The 20,150-nt window shown below is 39.9% G+C and overlaps 2 protein-coding genes across 3 annotated transcripts in view; one reads left to right on the forward strand and one right to left on the reverse strand.

Annotated features, from left to right (window-relative positions):
• aopep (aminopeptidase O (putative)) overlaps positions 1 to 5,886 on the forward strand; it is a 110,525-nt gene extending 104,639 nt beyond the window's left edge. For both annotated transcript variants that reach the window (XM_005452128.4, XM_025896942.1), the window contains exon 18: positions 4,585 to 5,886. The gene's annotated coding sequence lies outside the window, so the exon portion shown is untranslated. The remainder of the gene's footprint in view (positions 1 to 4,584) is intronic.
• A 45-nt stretch (positions 5,887 to 5,931) lies between these two features.
• fancc (FA complementation group C) overlaps positions 5,932 to 20,150 on the reverse strand; it is a 33,952-nt gene continuing 19,733 nt past the window's right edge. The window contains exons 9-16 of the mRNA XM_005452131.4: positions 18,218 to 18,273; positions 17,958 to 18,057; positions 16,470 to 16,545; positions 13,193 to 13,298; positions 10,651 to 10,825; positions 9,679 to 9,891; positions 7,075 to 7,223; positions 5,932 to 6,117 (exon numbers count right to left, since the gene is read on the reverse strand). Coding sequence (XP_005452188.1) covers positions 6,108 to 6,117; positions 7,075 to 7,223; positions 9,679 to 9,891; positions 10,651 to 10,825; positions 13,193 to 13,298; positions 16,470 to 16,545; positions 17,958 to 18,057; positions 18,218 to 18,273 — 885 coding nt within the window. The 3' untranslated portion in view covers positions 5,932 to 6,107. The remainder of the gene's footprint in view (positions 6,118 to 7,074; positions 7,224 to 9,678; positions 9,892 to 10,650; positions 10,826 to 13,192; positions 13,299 to 16,469; positions 16,546 to 17,957; positions 18,058 to 18,217; positions 18,274 to 20,150) is intronic.

Here is a 20,150-nt window from a genome sequence, read left to right on the forward strand (position 1 = left end):
GAAAGAGAGAGCAAGGTTCTACAGGTCTGAAAGAGACAAACAAGCTGAAATCATGTGTGTGTGTATATATATATATGTATATTTAGTCTGAAGGCAGTTATAGGTTCACATTGGACTGGAGCTGGACTTGCGGATGTAACTAGAGAAAATAAGAGTGAAGCTCTTGTTCTTTCATGTCTGGGCTGTGAGGGTTCCTGGCGTGCTGATTTGTGACTTATGATAAAATCACATTGCCAGGGATTACCACACAGCCTTGACCCAGTCGGCTGCTATGGCAACCACAGCCCCTCCTATACACATACATAAACACACTCGTCCTCCAGAAACTTGGGGGGGGGGACAAAAAACAAACTAAAGAAGACATGATTATCTGAGTGTGTGATTGTGTTTGAGGAGCTGGTGATTTGGAGATGAAGAAGGGGAAAAAAGGGGGGGGAGTGTGATGAAGGAGCTCATCTCTGCGGGTGTTTTGTAAGAGCGCGTACACGTCGGACAGGTTTTTGTATCCTCTCTCCAGCCAGACACAGAGCTTAGCTGATTGGTGAACAGTGATTGATTCCCTCTTTGTTCACAGTGGCTAAGTTCTGCACCTGAGGAGAGCATGACCCAGACAGGGAGACAAAGAGGAGACGACAAATGGGTGTGGGAGGAAGAGAGAAGAGAAATGTGCCACAAAGTTTTTACAGTGGTGGTTACGTGCGTGTGTGGACAGTTGGGCCTAATTTTCCTACTTCAATTATCCAATGTGTGTTTATACAACACTCCCTGCATCTTTTTACACCTTTTTTTTTTTAAATTTTAATTTCTTTAAAATCTCATTTCACTTTTCTTTTTCTCCTTATCTCATTGCTTTTGCTCTCAATAGCTCTCCTCTTGCATGTCTGGAAAAACTTTCCACTGAGACGACCTCGCTCAGAAGAATTAAACACGCAAGCACCCCCTCCGCAAATTCAAAACACTGCGCAGGATTACTAATGAGCGCCACGTTTCGCTCTCCTGCTTTGCCTGTTGTTCTTTCTCCTCCTTTCATCTTTCCCTCTCTGCTCCGTACTTCCACCCCTCTGCTTCTATCTTCTTTTAGTTGAGTAGTAGAAGAGATAATCCTGCAGATGATGCCAGTTGCACGCTTTATAGTTCTAGAGAAGGTGAGAGTATCTCAGGAGAGAGAGTGTACTTGAGGTACTAATGAGGTCTGGGGAGACCCAAACTCTGCTTAATGGTGCTGACAGATATTTCATCAGTCCTTAAGCAACGGCCACCGTCATCAGGCTCATCACCATCGATGCAGCGTTAACTACACCCTCAGCATATTCGAGTAATATATAATACAAGGTAATGATATGACTGAAATCAAGACTCTGGACTCAAAAAAGTGGCACAAAATTGATGGGTGAAATGAACAGATGTAAAATAAACTATTAATTGGCCATTGTGAGACACTGACTTAATACTTCCTGCAGGCTATAGGAGAAAAAACTGAATTTAAGCCTTTCTAATAACCCTCAGAGCCTTTTTTAAAAGTTTCCACTCAAGGTGTGAAGATCAGGTGACCATAAAACTTTGGACATTTGAAGACTTGCTTTTACCTGCAGCACGGTTTCATGTTTCAAGTTTTCCCGTGTGAACACGCTGCATAGAAACCTGTTTGGAATTAGCGTGTAACATGGGTTTTAGATTTGGCGTCTTGCTTTGTAAACATCTTTTTGTAAACATTTTATGAATTCCGTTGCCCAAACTCAAAAGTGGGGATTGATACCGCTCTCATAACTGCCTGCTTGATAGGAAGCCAGCAGCCAAAGCTGAACTCAGCACAGGGCTGGAAAGGGAGCGTGAGGATAGGCTGCGAAATCCTCTAAAGCTGAGTCATTCACTTTGTTTATTTACTCTGCTATAAACTGACTTTTCGGTTTTACAGGGGATTATATGAGAGACGGTTTCTTGGCTAGGTGCAGTTGCTTCCTGGAGTCTCCGTCGGCCGCTCAGCACCCGCAGTGACACCCTGCTGATACACCGCCGTCATCGTTCTCATTCTTTACATTAGGCATAAGTTAACCATGCTGCTGGCTGTGGCTTCATATCGAGTGGCATCAGTGTGAAATCAAATAACTGTTCATTTAACTTATCAGTCATGTTGGGGTAAAGCTGGGTAACTTGTTTTAAAAATGTTGACAGGGCCATCATAAAATCCCTTTTTCAAAAATGATCCTTTAAGTAGTTCAAGTGCCTCAGATTTAAAACCTAAAATCAGGTTGGCAGCCAAAAGTGCTGTCTGGGCATCCCAGGCTGATATGTATTGATTTTTGATCTAATCTCAGCCCGAGGAAGCCGAGATACAGAGACCCATAAAGTAGACCGATTCTCACACATTTCCACGCTGTGGAGGGAAAACAAGACCGAGGCCTCAAAGATGGAAACACTGATAGTGATTTCAAGGTCTTTCCATTATTTTAGGTCTCCTCTTCTCTTTATTGAGTTCCTCCAGTAGATTTAATGTGGCGATATACACGTCTTGTTGTTTTGTCTGAGATGGGAGAAACAAAAAAAGCTGTGATCCTGCGAAACACCCACAGATAACATGAAAAACAGGAATTCTCAGCTGGGTTACACACGCTTTGTTTCAAGCATCATGGAGAGTGCTGAGAGAAGGTTCCCGAATTAGTCAAGATAAGCTTTAATACAAAAACAATGCACGCACGGTATGAAGCTTATCATGCATGACTGTATTTTCCTTTGCAACTTCTTCCAACGGAATGATCAGTAAAACTCAGTCCTAGTTCACAAAACACAAAAATAGTTATTTTGGATGGGTTATACAACAATATCTGAACAAAACGCATCTCAGAAAAACGAATTCCACAAAATGAAGTGCACCCATCAGCTGTGCAGCTGGGCTATGTGCAGAGAGTGAATCTGACTTTATAGTTTAACTTGCAGTATAACCTCTGATCAGATGTGGGTGTAGTGTGTGCCAGAGTCCACTTTTTAACCAGCTAATTGTAATGCAAATCTATACTATTCTGGACCAACGGCTCCCTGATCAAAACGGTGACAGATGGTTGAAAATGTATTTTAAAACCGGTCAGTCTTTTTGGAATAGAAGCCGTAAGGAGGCATTACAGCGCTCTACATTCACAACGACAAAATGGCGGCTAAACGAGGATAGATGTGTGAATTAGAAATGAGGGCCATGTGGAGCCTGACATTTTTAGACCTATATTTAGGGCCTGTTAAAAGAATAATGACCATCAAAGGCCTGTAAAAGAGAGGAATTGCCATCAGAGCCCGTATCCAAAAGGTGATTTATTACACTCTAATGGAAAGGAAATGGTCCTCTGCACATCAAAGGACAAAGCAACATTGTATAAAGAGACCGAAAATAAACTTATTCGGCCCACAACGCCCACATTTTCTTCTCCTCATGCATGTGAAATTCGACTGATCGGCTCTTGAACATCAAGTGTATTTCAGGGAGTTGAAGCATTGAATTCCATTTCAAAGGATAAGCAGTTTGAACCAAGTACGGATGCTCATCGCAAGCAGGGAGTGGAATGTGGATTTGATGGGTTTAAAATTTCTATTTTTATGATCAGACTCTCAAAGTACCCTTGTAGTTTTTGGGTTTTTTTTAATGTCAAAAATGTACACTTAATTTGGGCCAGCTCCCACCATCTATCGGTGGCCTCGCTGACACTTGTTAAGTTTCAACCATGTGAGCCGCAACGTTCACCAGCTGGGGAAATCCAACAGTGTCAGCTGTACGGTTTTTCTCGTGGGTTTAGCAAAGTGGGTGGAACGCTGCTCGACATGCTACCTGAGTTGGAATTGCTTTTTGCCTCATTACAAAGGGAAAAAACAATGCTCGTAGTCAGCAGTTGATGAGAGATGGAGTGAGAACGAGAGATTTGGGCTTGGATTTCTGTGCCTACTGAGCTGATAATCAGTCCTACAGAATCACTGGCTCAGTTCAGCAGGAACAGGAATCCAGTCCACTCACCACCAGAGCAGAAACAAACGGACGTCGCATGAAAGATATGAGTTATGGAACAGTTTTTTGGGGTTTAGAAATACGATCGATCCATGGCGGGACGGCAGCTTCCACGCAGCAGGGGCGCTGGAGTCAGATGAAATGCACTATATTTTTTTAAGAGAATACTCTGCATTGTTTTATTAAAAAGCGAAGAAATATTTGGGAGCAAATGTATTTAAAAAAAAACAAACATCTGTGTGTTAGGCCTGGGACTTCTTGGTAAACCTGGCTGCAGAAAGATATTGGTTAACACTTTAAATTTACTGTTGTCATTGTTTTTGTTGAATAGTTTGGATTTTGAACGTGGTGACATTGAGAGCAAACGGAAAAATGTCTTTTTAGGATATAAAAATTTGTTTTATTTAATTCTGAAATATTTTCTACTTGTATGTTCTGCATCTTAGCCAATGACACCTGCGTTGGATTCTTTAGACTGGACTAAAACCTGCATTCTGTGTTTATCTTCACAGCACATAGATAACCCGTTAGAGCATTGTAAGCATCTACCAAATGTTCTGTAAGGCTCCTGTGTGAACATATTCTTCATTTTCTTCCAGGTTGCTGACTACAGACAGGAGGGACAGGAGTTTGGCACAGCAGCCGTACGAGAGTCCAGCACTCACCTGCTCTTTTGCCTGGATGGTGCAGAATAGCTCAGCAGTGTGAAAACCAGAGGGCTGCATTCATGCTCTGCAACTAAGGCCAACTGGCAAAGTTTAGAGCACAGCAGTTCTGTTCATTCAAGTCTAAGAAATGGCTGGTATGTGCTAGATATGTGCACAATTAGTCAGCCGGAGGCTTGAATGTTGGTATGCTTGCTGGTCGGCTGAAGTAATTATTCATATTTTATTAACCCTCTGAGGACTGAGTTATCAAAGGTGTTAATCCCAATCCCTTCATATGAAGAAAGAAACAGATATTTGTGTAAAATAAGACATAATGTGTGATGGGTCTGTATAGAGTCTCTATAGTCTTTATTCCATGATGGCCAAGACAGCCACTTTGTTAGGTTCACCCATTCAACTGCTTCTAAATGCAGATTTCTAATCGGCCAATCATACGACAGCAACTCAATGCATTTATGCATCTTTGAAAGTGGCATGCTTTTTAGAACTAATTGCAACATGGACCTCAGAGGGTTAATGTACAATGCCAGTGACAGGAAATTGTTAACCAGTAAAATGGACAGTTCTGCACAATTTAATATATTTGGTTAATTAATAAATTGATTAACAGCTTCAGATGACTCTCAGTTACACACAAAATATTTATACGGACATCGTTAAACCTCATCTGTCAAATCTGGCTCAATTTTTGACGGTTTGCTGATTTCTTACCAGTCAGTTAATCCAATTTCTCCTATTTAAATGTAGGAAAAGAAGTGAATTGAAAAGGGAAAAAGTGAATTGTAACCCATAACTATACAATCTGTTCATTATGAGATATTGTTGTATTGTTGGTGTGGAAAGGGAAAATAGAAAAGAAATAATTATGTAAAAAAACAAAACAAAAACTTAAACATATTTCAAGGAAAAGTCACCGCATGTCCATCCAAGCTGAGCTGCTGTTAGTGTGTGTTTGTGTAGGTGTGTGCCTAAGTGTGAGTTCTTGTCTGTTTAGTCTAAAGTCACGATTCGGTTCTTTGGAGTTTAGACTGGAAATTCTTTGAGGTGAGTAATGTTTTTGGAGTTTTTTCGGTTTTGTTTTAACGAATTCACTGCAGCCTGTATTGAAACGGGCAACTCTCAGGGCATTTCTACATGTGCTGCTCTGCAGATACTAACGGCAAACCTGTTTGTGTATAGTTGATTTTTTGTATTTGCTGTTTATGTTAAAATAAAATGATTTTTTGGTAAAAATCTGTGTACAGCTTTTGTTCAAGAGACAAAACAGAGAGAATCTGAAGATTAGACAGGCACTCTTGCCTGTTACACTGATTTTATATGTAAATTACACATCCGAGACACTTATTACAGCCGGGCAGACTCCATACCACCTGGAGGAGAAATGTTGCGGCAGAGCTACAGGAGATGGGCTACACCTGGAGGGAAGCTCAGCGTGGAGGGAACTTGATGTGGCCTTATGTCCCACTATGACATGCAGAGGATAAGAAGGAGAGGAGACTTATAATAAGGTGTTTCATAACAAGTGCATTTAATTGATTAATACGAGGATGTATATCTTTTGTTTCACAAATCCAGAGCATAAAAATAACAAAAAAACAGTGCAGTACTAATGTTCTGCTAATATTTAATGGTTCAATGACATTTTTAGTACACAAATTCCAGAAGTCACTCTAATTTTTCCTTTGAATGATGCATCATACAACAAAAACTATTTCCTGAATAATGAAAAAGGCCAAAAATTAATTCTTCTACAAACTATACATGTATAGTTTGCATAAATAGATGCACATGCATATGTATTTGTTTACATTCTGTCCAATTCCAGCAGCAGTCAGCTAGTAGTAACAATAAGTGCTATGTAAAAGCAGCGTTTGCTTCCAGTTTTAAATCAAATGTGACCTAGAGCTTGAGCTTTACAAACAATAAAGCTATTTAAAATGTACATACAGAAATATCTGCATGAGTGACATTAATCATTTACATTTATCATACACTCAGCACTATTAGAGCATGTTTTTCAAGCCAGAAACAGTAATTACACGACGATAACTGGCATTTGGCTTTCCTCCCCACAAACCTACGTCTTACAGTCGGCATGTGTAGCATGAAGGATTTATATTGTGAGGCAATTATGAGAGTGGGAGGACTCTGACACGTCGTACGAGCTGCTGCTGCTATGCAGCGTGATCTGTCACGCCGAGTGTCCTTGTGGGCCTCGGCAGATGTGTTTTGTGTGCGTATGTCTAATTGTGACCTGGCTCCGTTGTTTTGACACAGTCCTGTCATCGTTCCACGGTATATCAACACGAGAGCATGGCTATTTGTTATTCTGGAAACGAGCTAAAAGCCCAGGGATGAGCTCACTGTTGCGTGGTTTTGTACAATCTTGTATGTAATTGTGCGTGTGTGCCTATTGCTCACTCTGAATGCATTTGCGTTATCGTCTTTTGAAGTTCCTTGATCCTTAGATGAACTGTGTCTCTTGATAAACAGCTTCCTTCGTTTAGTCTGAGCTCCAGTGAGCTGAGAACACATGCTGCTTCATCAAGCAGACCAGACTGATCCACCACCTGGACTGACACACACACACACACACAAAAATGGGAAAAAAACCCAAAACCGTTATTGCCGTGACTGGGCCAAAAATCATCACCAGAAAAACCACATCTTGTCTCGTGGGCATAATCAAAAAGAAACCTGACTTCACGTTTATAATATGACACCAGATAATTCTTAATACGGGAACGTGTATAAAAATCTTGTGTTTCGCACATTCACACTTAAGTTAAAGTGCATGTTACATCATTAGATTTGATGCATATGAATATGAGACACAAAAAATGAAATACTAAAATAACTTTTTAGTTAAGCAAAGAAATGATAACATACAAGTACTTCAAAATAAAAGCCTCACATCATGCTTGCTTATTTTAATCATGACAACAGCTACAGCAACTACTGCCATTTATATATTTTGACTTTGTTATAAGTTGTACTTTATATACAAGGCATAAAAAATAGAAATACAATCATGTCAGTTTATTTTATCTTCAATTAGCATCATTATCATTCAAACCTAATTTTTAATATTCTTCTTTTACATGGACAGTGTTGCTTCCTAAGATGTTTTGGGGTTTAGATACCAAAATATGGAAAAATGTATATTATATGAAGGCACTGGAAGATTATTCAAACTAAACAGCTTTTCTAGATCAAGCCCCCATACCTCATGGTTTTGAATACATTTCAAATACACACAAAAATGTTTATATCACGCCAATGATCTACCTGCAAATTCCTGTGTCCACCCTCTTAGTGTGGAAAGCAGTAACAGGGTGGACGTTTTATGCTTAAATCAACCATTATTCCTCATGTGTTGCACAACAGGCTAGCACATGAAGACCATAAACATTATTTTTAACACGTTTATGAACCATGTGATCGAAATTACAAAAGAATATATGTTTATACTGTAAATAAGGGTAACAGGGTGAACAGGTTATGGTTTAACGCATCTATGAACCATTCTGAAACATGGGGGAAAAAAAGGTTGATGAAAGATTGATGTTTACTCTGGCTTTTATGGAGGATTTCCCTCCAAAACACTAATACAACTTACTGTAAGTCATGTAACTAGAGGACCAATAGAGGGGAGCTATCTAAAAAGACTCTCGTAAGAGTAACAGGAGGGACGGACAAATGTGGGACAATTTATTTTATTTCAGACTTTAAACGTAAAAAAAAAAAAAAAAATGTATTAATAGGGAAAAAAACCATCTGATGTAGAATATTTCTATTAAGGCTATACAACAGTAATGAACAAGTTCTGTTTTTTTATGACTTATATTAGCAACTGAACTTGAACTTGAATGAACGGGGGTGTTTTAGGGTATTTGTGTTTAAAAAAATGAAATCATTTTAAAAATATTTTTTAAACACATAACTGTTTTCTAATAGTTAACAGTGTAAGGCAAGCTTTTGAAATAAGTATTTGCCCATTTTTATACAAAACACACTCAGATCTGTGATCGGGATTAAAAGGCATTAAATACTAGGAATGATTCACATTGGGAATTACATGTCACTTTTTTTCTCCAAACTTTTAAAGCATAATAAAGATGACTTTGTCAAAAAGAGAATCAAGAAATATTCTCAGATGGCTGCATCTGATCCATGTTTCAACCTGTCCAAATGTCCAAATAGAATAGCACTTTATTGTCATTGTACATGTACAATGAAATTGAAGAAAAAAGCCTGGTGCAGGACACCGAACCCTCCACCCCAGTAGGTACACCAGCACTTTGTTATGCAAAGTGCTGGTGTACCTACTTTGTGTGTGTGTGTGTGTGTGTGTGTGTGTGTGTGTGTGTGTGTGTGTGTGTGTATGAGTTAAAGAAAGTCACATTTAAAAAAACAGCTGTTAACGTAAAATAGTTTCTATGGAGCACCACCTTCTTTCAGACCAATCATTTGCACTTGTGTCAAAATGTTTACCCTTCAGCTTGAATGAGTGGTGGGCTAAGACTGTGCTGGTGTAGCCAGTAATTCTTGGACCCTTCCACCTATCCCTGAGACCTAATTATCATTATTGCAATGACCTCGGACATGGACGTTGGGCCAGTTTGACACAGGAGTTTGCACAAGTTTGACTGGTCAACCTTCTGAAACCTAGCAGAGGGTCTGAAAGTAGTCCATAGGTGTCCCAAGGACACAACCTTGAGGGGAAAACTAGCCAAGTTTTAATTATGTATGTTTCCTGATTTAAATTGATTTAATTTGCAGAACATTCCGATCAAACCTTGCATACTGCATGAAAGGAGGGCCGAAAAACTAACATCTTTCTCTATAAAATGGACCCTTTGAAGCATTTCTTTTGTCAGTAGCTTGTATCTAAGGTCCAGAGGAAATTCCAGTGCAAAATATTTATAAACTATTTCAAGCATTATGCATACTGAGCTTTGCATTTAATAATAACTGGATGGAACAATAATGTGAAAATGACAGAAGAGAAACAGTTTTCCTCACCGCCTGTAAAACCTCTGCTGAGCCACTTGGTGGTAGCTGGCAGAAAACAGCAACATTAACCAAAAGGCTGACAGTCAATGATGGAGCAAGTGATTGCTGCTCAGGTTGTGGTGAAACCAGCGTGACCAGTGACTGCAGGCGGTCGCTGGGAAGAGGATGAGCTGCGCCCGAGAAAAGAGTGCGTATGTGGTTCCAAGCTTCTTTGGCCCGTGCCTGGTGGGAAAGATTTTTAAAAAGAAAGAAAAAAAGAAAGAAAGAAAGAAAGAAAGAGAGCATGCTCAATTTCAACCAAGTCAGATTTATCGTGTCTTTTGGTGTCTTTCATGTAAAAAATAAATGACAACCAGACTGCTAATTGAAAAATGAGACAACAAGAAAGCCTAACAGAGAAGAACGTACAACTGTAGTAGAGGAGATGGTGGAGTCTCCAAGGGTTATGATGGGAGGCGGACAAGCAAGAGACAGAGAGGCAAAACTCAGGCAAAGCTGGCCCAGACACTCACTGAGAAATCAATACTACATCACCCTTTTCACCCAGCCCTCTCATCTATATCTCTCTCTCCCTCTCTTCACCACTGTCTCACTGCCTCCCTCTCAGTTAGGGGTCATCCATAATTAATTCATTAGTGTGTTATTCCTGTTTTTGCCCCTCTGTATTGTTTCTGTTGCTTTCAACAACAATAGACCTGCAAATAACAGACTATCCCCGATGTTATGTTGCCGAGTTATGCTGAAGCGCTTAGCTGCCGCAGTGTTGGTAAAAGAAGAGAAATAGTTGGAACAAACTGGTTTTCAAACAAAGTTTATTTAAGAAGATCCCCGGTTGCCTTCTTAGTTTATAATGAAGGGCCAGAGATATCTGTATCGATCAGTTCAACACTTACTAAGCAATTATTTAAGTGGAAAAATCTAGATTTCATATAATAACTAGATTAAAATGATTTATGTAAAAAAAAACCAAAAAAAACTCACCAGCTGTGAAGCTCTGTGGTGCCACCTGTTGGTGGGGTAGTGGTAGAATATCAACAGCCATAGGAAGGGATCACCATCTTCAGTCCCAGATGTGACCAGCAGCTGGACAGCCACCTGTACCCAGTGGGCACACTGAACCAGCAGGAACCAGGCCTCAAACACGTTGTGGTGCCCCCTGCAGGACATTAGAAGTAGCAGCATTTAACAGCGGAGGTAGAACCCTTCCTGAACAGTGGTCCCCCGTGGGTATGATTGGGATGTGATGGATGCGATTTGTTACCGAAAAGACACTGTACCACATGAGAGAACATATATTATATGAACACATACCTCACAGGGTACAATTTCTTTTAAAAAAAATTAATAATTCAACAACAAACACCATCAGTTATATTAAACCAACAGTTTGAAGGATTTAGGGGGAACTGTAGCTTAGAAGAAGTATAGGATTTACGATTATGTTTAAATTTGTGTATAATCACCTGTAAGTAGAAGTTTTGTTTTGTAAGCAAAAAAATACTCCTCCATCAAGTACGTCATGTTGTGCCAGCAATATGTCTACAGGAGCCCAAAGTGGACATAGCAAGGATTGGATCTAGACAGAGAGCTTTCCTGTGTGGCTTAGCTTCACTCTTGGAAAGGGAGGAGTGACGGAAAAGTATTTAGTTGCTTGCAATCTGCAACCTCACTGCAAGATGCCAATAAATCCTACATGCTGGTCATTTATGCTTAAAAATTCATGACTGATTATGTCAACTAAAATCATTACATTGTAACCGCAGAAGTTTCAGATGCCTCTTGTGACATGTGTGGATTTAACTTCTTATGGCAGCATTTAGTACTTACTACATGACAGCTAAACCACATGCTTGACAGCTGAGAAAAAAAATGAAGGCTACAGAACGTGGCTGAGAACCAAGTAGAGTTTGTGAGGTGTTTGTCACAAGTTTTTAACAGGGGATACAAACAAGGCATTACATTGGAACAAGCTATGTGCTATAAACAGGTTTTAATATCGATAAATTAAGGTAATTTGGGTGGTCTGGTTCAGTTTGTTAATAGCTTGGCACTTAATCTACAACTTAGTCTCAGTTTTTCCAACGTATTTGTGTGAATATGTACAACTTTCCCCTCTACAAAGCCTTCCCCAAAGTACTGGTGGAAAATACAACTGCTGACTGTCAGCCCAACAATTTATACCCAGGTTGCTTTCCAAGCATTGAAAAAAAGTGGCCATAAAGAAGAGAAGATGGTTTGTTTGTTGTTGTTTTTTTAAATACATGCTGTCATACTGAGATGGCAACTGAGCGAAATTATACTAAAACAATCTGGTGTTCAGTGTGGAGCAGGAAAAAAAAACTCTGGTAGCAGGCTGTCAACTGACTCATTAGGACTTTATGAATGAACCACAACTGAGTTGCTGCCATGGAAATTAGCACACCCCCACTGACAGGATCAATGGAGGATCAAAGCGACTTAAATGCAGATGATGCAGATCTAAGTCATTGCCTGATGTAGTGATGAGCATCATAAACAACACCTCAAACTACTACATTTGTCACAAAATTGGAAAACCTTCATTCAACCATCACGATAGGCATTGCATAATTAGCAACAAGGTCTGATGTCCTTTATCAGTATTCTCTGTATTTTCTCATCACTTGTAGACAAGTTCATTTTGTAGACAGGCTGCTTCTTGTTAGATTAATGCTTTATAAAAAATGAGAACCATAGCTCTAAAAGTAAAAAAAAGAAAGAAGAAGAATTCAGAGGGAAATGAAATATTGGCAAATAAATTGAGATTTGGGCAGACAGAGTGGTACAACAGAGCGAACAGAGCTTCACAGCTGCAACAGCAAGAATGACTTCAAGTCAGAAGAGCGATAAGGATCTCATTCTCAGATTTCCCTAATACCATCATTAGAGCTCTCCTCCTCATCTTCCCTCTCTCCACTTGGCTTGCAAATAGGAATAGCAGCAGCCCTCTGCAGGGCCTTGGCAGCTGCAACTTTGCTTGGAGCAACACAACACACTACTTTCCCACCGCTGGCTCCGAACAATGTTTTGGGAATTTTGCACTCAGCTCCAGAATGAGGCGACAGTGGGGATAATGGGCCCTGTTAAAAACCGCAGCTGAAGGGCATCAAGTCATCCGTCTCCATCTCCTCGACATCACCTAGTTTATGTTCTTTTAATCAGAAACCCCTATTCTCTTTTTTCATGAATCTCAGACTAAATAGTCTACTTTTCTCTGTTTCGTTATATCTTTTTTCTACTCTATCCACTTCTTCTCCACTCATTTTCCCACTCACTTGTATTCTCCACAGTTCTCTCTTTCCTAAGCTAATAGCCTCTAATGAATGCTTGGAGAAGCTACGCACTCCTCCAGGACCTCTGTACTGTGAGGCAAGGGAAAAATATCTGACTAACCACCCCCTCAACAAGAGCTAATGGAAATAAGAACACCGCACAGGCATTCAGTAGGGTGGTGGAAGCAGGCACACATTAACACATTCTCTCCGCGAGCCATTCTCACTCTAACCTGGTGCTTCTGCCGTCTCCGTCTCCCTCCTCTTCCTCCTCTGTCAGTCTCTGTAATGAGCTGCTCAGCCAGTTCAGGTGATTTCTCCAAGCCCCCTGAGGCATCTCTGCAAGAACAGATTCAGATTTAACGACATAATGATGGCTTGTTGCACAAATAATCGCTTCTTACAATCCACTGATCCAAAGCTATCTATTAAGTCAATCTTGAACTAACCGTTCAAGAATAATGAAAAATAAGTTTATTATTATTATTATTATTAGAAAAGTTATATTACTGTAATATCTGTGTGGTAAATGTAGCGCTACAATAACCCAAGAATCAAAATGCAACTCCAACATTTAATTCCCCATAACACCGCAAACTGCCGCAACCAGCAATTATATTAATTATTGATTCATCTGCCAGCTATTTTCTACATTAACAGGAAAATGATTTGGTCTATTGAAAGTCAAAATACAGCAAAAATGGCACAGCATTTTCACTGAATCCAAAAAGAGATCTTCATAGATATATTTATTCCCTTAGTTTGAAATAGACGGATAAGAGGACTGTTGCGTTACACCAAAACCAATAAATATCTATATACCTTTGATCGCCTCATTTTAGATTTGTTAAACAGGTTCTTTAAATCTTCTCATCATATTAACAGAAAAAAAGCATCTATCACATATATTAAAATATATAAATATAACTATACTTAGCTAAGATTATAGTTAAGCTTTTCATTAGTAAAATACATAAACAATCCTCCAAATATCTTGCACATTTACGCTCACTGGACACTTTGTTAGGTACACCTTGCTAGTGTTGAGTTGAGAACTGCCTTCATTCTCTGTGTCACAGATTCAGCAAGGTGCTGTAAACATCCCTCAGAAACTTTGGTCCATATTGACATGATCACATCACACAATAGCTGCAGATTTTTCGCTTCACATCACCGATGGTTATCTCCCTTTCTACCACATCCCACAGGTGTCACGGTTCGGCTGTGTGGTAGACAGGGAGTGGACCCAGATGCAAGACTCCAGAGACCAAAAGTAATCTCACAAAGAGAGCTTTATCGCTGAGCTCTTTACAGAAACACAAAGAAACACCTGAGGTAAGGAAAGGAACAGGAAGGTAACTAATAAACCTAAAGTCATCAATAACTAAAGTAGAGAGACAGATAATACAAGAGGTATCCAACACAAGGATCAGAAAACAAAACTATTGAAATGACAAAAGTAAAAACTCTAGCTCACGACTCATGGAAACTGACAAAAGGTGCTCTACTGAATTGAGATTTGGTGACTGTGGAAGAGTACAGTGCACTCACAGTCATGTTTAAAAATAAAAAAAACCAACAGTTCACATTACCCTATATTACTCTGTTGGAAGCAGTCATCAGCAGATATCAAGACTCATTAGAGCAGGCAACATTTTTGCAGACTTCTTGTTATCTAATTTTGGTGAGCCTGTGTGAACTGTACCCTCAGTTTCCTTTTCTTAGCTGACAGGAGTGGGAGCCAGTGTGGTCCGATGCTGCTGTAGCTCATCTGCTTCAAGGTTTGATGTGTTGTGTGTTCACAGATACTTTGGTTGTAAGGAGTGGTTATTTCAGTTACTGTTGCTTTCCTATCTGCTCAAAGCAGTCTGGCAATTATCCTCTGACTCCTGGCATCAACAGGCGTTTTCACCAGAGAGCTGCTGCTCACTTGGTATTTTCTCTTTTTTGGACCAATCTCTGTAAACTCTAGAGATGGTTGTGTGGGAAAATCTCAGTGGACCGTTTTCTGAAATACTCAGATCAATCCATGTGACATCCAGAGTCCCTTAAATCAGCGGTCCCCAACCCCCGGACCGGTACCAGTCCATGAGTCGTTTGGTACCGGGCCGCGAGAGTTGAGGCTCGGTGTGAAAATTATGGTTTTCAGGGTTTTTAGCGTTATTTTTTTTTTTTAATCGTCTTTATCCTTAACTCGGTTTCCCTGGGTCTTTTCCCATGTGTTATGAATAAATTTTCTTTTTTTGGTACCGGTACCGGTTTTATTTTGTTGTATTATCTGCAACACCCTAAAGGCCGGTCCGTGAAAATGTTGTCGGACATAAACCGGTCCATAGTGCAAAAAAGGTTGGGGACCGCTGCCTTAAATCACTTTTATTCCCCATTCCGATGCTTGGTTTGAACTTTGACAGGTTGTTTTGACCATGTCTACATTTCTAACTGCATACCAATACCAAGCAGCTGAGCAGGTGTACCTAAAAAGTGGCCAATGAGTGTAATTTCAAAGCAGAAGTGGCTCAACTGTGATTACTTTCTTGTGCTTTTCAGGACTAATTTTAACTGCTGTTGAGGCAGTTTTTTCACATTGCATTGTAGAAAATAGATTTCCCACCACAAACCAATTTTTTCACAGAAACGCAGTCCAAATGACACCTGAGGTTGACAAACAAACTGAAATAAATATTTCAAATACTTGACATCGTGATCCAGGTCTTTTCCCAAGGCTGTGTTTTAACAATGCGATGCTAAAACGTAATTCGTGGCTTTTTCAGAGGGGGCACAAATCATAACAAATCCTCAAATCTTCTACTTTTCTCAGTACCATTTCTATTCAGTCCCTGGTGAAAAATTGCCCTTCACCACACACACACACACACACACACACACACAGTAATAATTAACTCTGAGTTCTGGCTGGGCTCCAGTGTGTCCCTAAATGGCTCCATTCATGTAAATCATTCCTGCCTACAGGCCAGTCTGGGCACACACTGATAAGCTTACTGCTCCGTTTTGCTCCTGCACTCACCTACTGTGCATCACTTTAACTGTAAAGATTCCCAAACACAAAAACTGTTAGCACAGTGATACACATCCAGCATAGATTATACTGATCCTTTCTGATAAGACAAATAAAAATGTTGTGTGTGTTTTTGTATGATGACCCATATTTTCATTTGTTCTTTTTTTTTTTTTAATAAAAAACGATACGGAAAACAGCTATCCTAATAATACACGCAGTAACACCTAAGCCTCAGTTTCTTTTCAAATCCTCAAATCACCATATTTCATGTCTGACATAAAAGGCTTCATAGATATAAACTAACTACTATTGATTAGCAAGAACAACATGCACAAAAGACCGTCCATTCTGCTGCAGGAAAACTGTTTACACAGTGATAAAGCATAACCAATCACCGTCTTCTTCACAGTGATGGGTTTTGTGCATAGTGTCAGAGTGAAACATCCAAAAGCAGACAATGACGCACACAACATGTGTGGCTGCACACTGACCTGATGGCATCGTCAAGAGGGGAACCAGCAGACTTGAAGGCGACTGTGGGAAGAAGGCTTTCACAGATATGCTTGTCTGAAACAACACAAAGCACATTTTTACCTCAGCTTCATCAATGTAAATCACACTTTGCTTCAACTCATGCATCAGTGTGCTCTGAAAGCCTGAAAAATGGCATTTTGAATGGGAGGCTGTGTAACAGTGATACAGTTGGTGCTAATGTGTAATGTAGCGTGTAATAGGTAGCGTTTTGTGCAGGGTGACTACAGCCATTAAAATCGAGGCCACTGTAAATGCTCTATGGCACTGCCATCTAGTGGTTAATAGAGGTGAAAAGAAAGGAAAAGCTTTACTCACAAAGCTGCATAGCAGATAATACATCATCCCTACATAGTAACACATCTGTTTTCTGTAATGGCTGACATGTAAGTGCCAGATTATTCCTTACAGAGTCACAAACTGTTTGGATGAATGCTCCCCATACAGTGACAGAGGACGTGTGAGCTGAGGGCTGAGAGTTTTAGCAAAAGTTGGAAAGTACACAGTGACACAGAAGTGTAAGAGCTCACAGTGGTTTCCACATTTATCTGTACAGAGTTATTACCTGCAAACTGATGATGTGAATTCATTGTCTATGATGCAGGGGTGTGAAATGTGGTGCGTTAGGTGTGAGCAGCAGGTTCCCAGCTGGAGTTCAAGTGATAATAAAGTGGAGGATTCATCAAGTAAGTGATTTTTCCTGCAGCTCTGGAGGTAATTGCTTGTCGACTGCTGTGTTTGTGTATAACCCTCAGGTTTAAAAGTACCCTTTCTTTAGTTTCCACGCTAGATAAGAATCACCGGAGAAAATAACTTACACACATGTAAGATCTTCTCGACACCTACAATCCTGCGAAAGAGAACGTTTTCACAGGACTCCATACGGTCTTCTGAAAAACTGTGATTCAGTAGCTTGTAGAATCACCTTTAGCAGCAATAAGCTGAAGTAATCATTTTCTGTATGACTTTAACAGGCTCTCACATTGTCATGGAGAAATTTAGTTCTTTTTATGACAATGCTTTAACTGACAGGTTTGTGGGAAATAATTTATGCAAAGCTCTCTTAAGGTCCCGTCACAGTTTGACTGGACTTTGAGCAACACCTTGACTCTCTTCTTTTCCCTTCCATTGTAGATTTTCCGCTGTGACTGAGATCCCTGTCCTGTTGCAAGCCCACCTCTCCAACACTGTACTTGGTATGAGGTTTTGTGCTGATCTGCTGTGTTTGTTTTTGTGCATTATGGCCAAATATCTCGATGTTGGTCTCAAATGTCCAAGGGACATGGTTGCAGAAGTGTTGTGGTTTGTTCAGATGCAACTTTGCGAATCTAAGCCTTTGTCAAAATGTTTTCAGAAAATAGAGATGAATAGACTGAAATAATCTATTAGTCAAATGACTGTTTGCAGTGCTGCAAGAAACAAACATGTATGCATTTATTGTAGCTGACCTGAGGCTTCAGCAGCGCCAGTTCCTTCAGGAAACACTTGGTAAAGGTTTGGACCAGAGCCTTAACAAACTCATTTACTTCAGCTTGCTTAAGGACGGACCTGCAAAATACACGTTCAGTAACAGCATATCACTGTAATAGTCAGTGAGCACCAGAAATATATACTGACTTTCCACACACACACACACACACACACACACACACACACACACACACACACACACACACACACACACACACACACTTCAGCCAGAACTCACCTAAAGATGTCATTTACAACCAAGAATACTGAGCAGTGCTGAGCACAAGCTTTAGGCTGAAACACAGAAACACACAAAGTTTTAATACTTCACAAATGCTTAAAAAAAAACAACCCTATCAATCCAATCCATACAGAAATTACTGACAATAAGTACTTGCTCCCGTTAAACCACTTTGAATGTTTACCAGAATACTGACCAGAAGGTGTCACTGTTGAATCACCCAGAAACGTCCTGCTTTTAAGCCTCAGCTATCCTTGTTCTCACTCTCTCCCCATTAAACACTCAGTTTACCACTCTGTCAGCCCTTCCTTCACGTACACACACACACACTCACACACACAATTACTTTCTCATCTCCTCCTTAAATGCACTCATCATGTGTTTTGGATTTAACACATTCTAAAACGCCCCAGCGCAAAAATTTAACAGCTGCACTGTTCATATTTTCTAGTCCCTAATTATCCTCCTCCAACCCAACACCCATCTAAGTACAAGCACTTCACTATAGGGGAGAAAAGGCTTTATTCCTGCAAAATAATATGCTAGTGGAATGATACAAAAGGGAAGCAGATATGAGTAAGCCTTTCTACTTATTTAAAAAAAATAAAATAAAAAAATGTAGCTCACTGTTCACTGTGACCTCACTGTTTGAATTAAAACACTAATAGGTTAGAACTTGATTATATAAATACGGCGCTAAATTGCATTTCCACCAGTTTAGGCAGACTTTTAACCACACAAAGCGCCAAATTATGAGACCAATTAAGTTCACAGAAATAAACAGCACCACCAAGTGCTTATGTGGTGTAATTACAACATCATCTAACTCAAAGTGATTTTATTCTTAGCTTTAACATGTGTGTTTCTTTTCTCTCCTCTCAGTTCAGAAGACACCATTAATCAGCCTGTTTGCAAGGGTATGAAATTCCATAGAGTTTATGTATAACAGTGTACATCTGCATATTATGTGGGTTGCATGCCAACATGCATGCATGCATGTGAACTGTCATGGTTTCCCCTTAGTAAAAACAGATGGGGTTTTTTTAGCGTCTTCCTCCATACCTTACCACTAACACTTCAAGGAGGGTCAATTACAGCACACAACAAACATCCTGTTTTTGGCAGTCAGACCCAGGAAGTGAGTGTTTATTGTTATTGGGCCTGCGCTTCTCACTGGATCACGGGGGGGTGGGACGAGCCGAAATGAGGAATGTAAGCGTAATTCTATGTTTCCCATTTTTGAATGTAGTCTAAACAAGTGAGCAAAAGAGTTGAAGAGAGACACAATCCAGTGTGCTTTTATGTCTCAGGTTATTTGTCTCCCAACAGAATATTACACATTGTATACTGAACATGCACGAAACACATCGGACATCCTCAAGCCTGAGTGAATCTGAATGTATATATTTGTGTGTAAGGTGATGAAAATCAGAGATCGTACAGTTCTACCGAAAGTGGAGGCACACCTTGTAAAGTACAACCCCTTTAGCAAACAGACATTAACATATACATGAATAATCTGTCCAGGGGTTCCCAAACGTACAAACATGCCATTGTAAATCCGGAGCAGAGAAATAAACAGGCAAAAATTACATCCCTTATATACAAAGTTAGTTCAACTGTTTATAAAACTTTCCATCATAGCAGTCCCTGCAAACTAAAGAGGAAGAAGCTGGAATCTAACACAGAAGTTAGCAGACACGCACATTTTTGTGCATGCAGTGTCAGTGCATGCAAACAAGCATGTCCCTATCTATTTTAATTTCTGAGAACAGTTCCTAAACTGAAAAAGTGTGCTTTGCTACCTTGTTATATACACAGCTCAAGTAGACCATCACTCTGTGAAAACAAGAGTGGCACAACTGACAAACTTTATCCAAGTTAACTGGAGCAAGATGACAGGTCAAATTTTGTTTCCGTCTTGAGTTTC

Source organism: Oreochromis niloticus, linkage group LG12 (genome assembly GCF_001858045.2).
Source record: "Oreochromis niloticus isolate F11D_XX linkage group LG12, O_niloticus_UMD_NMBU, whole genome shotgun sequence".
NCBI lineage: Eukaryota > Metazoa > Chordata > Actinopteri > Cichliformes > Cichlidae > Oreochromis > Oreochromis niloticus.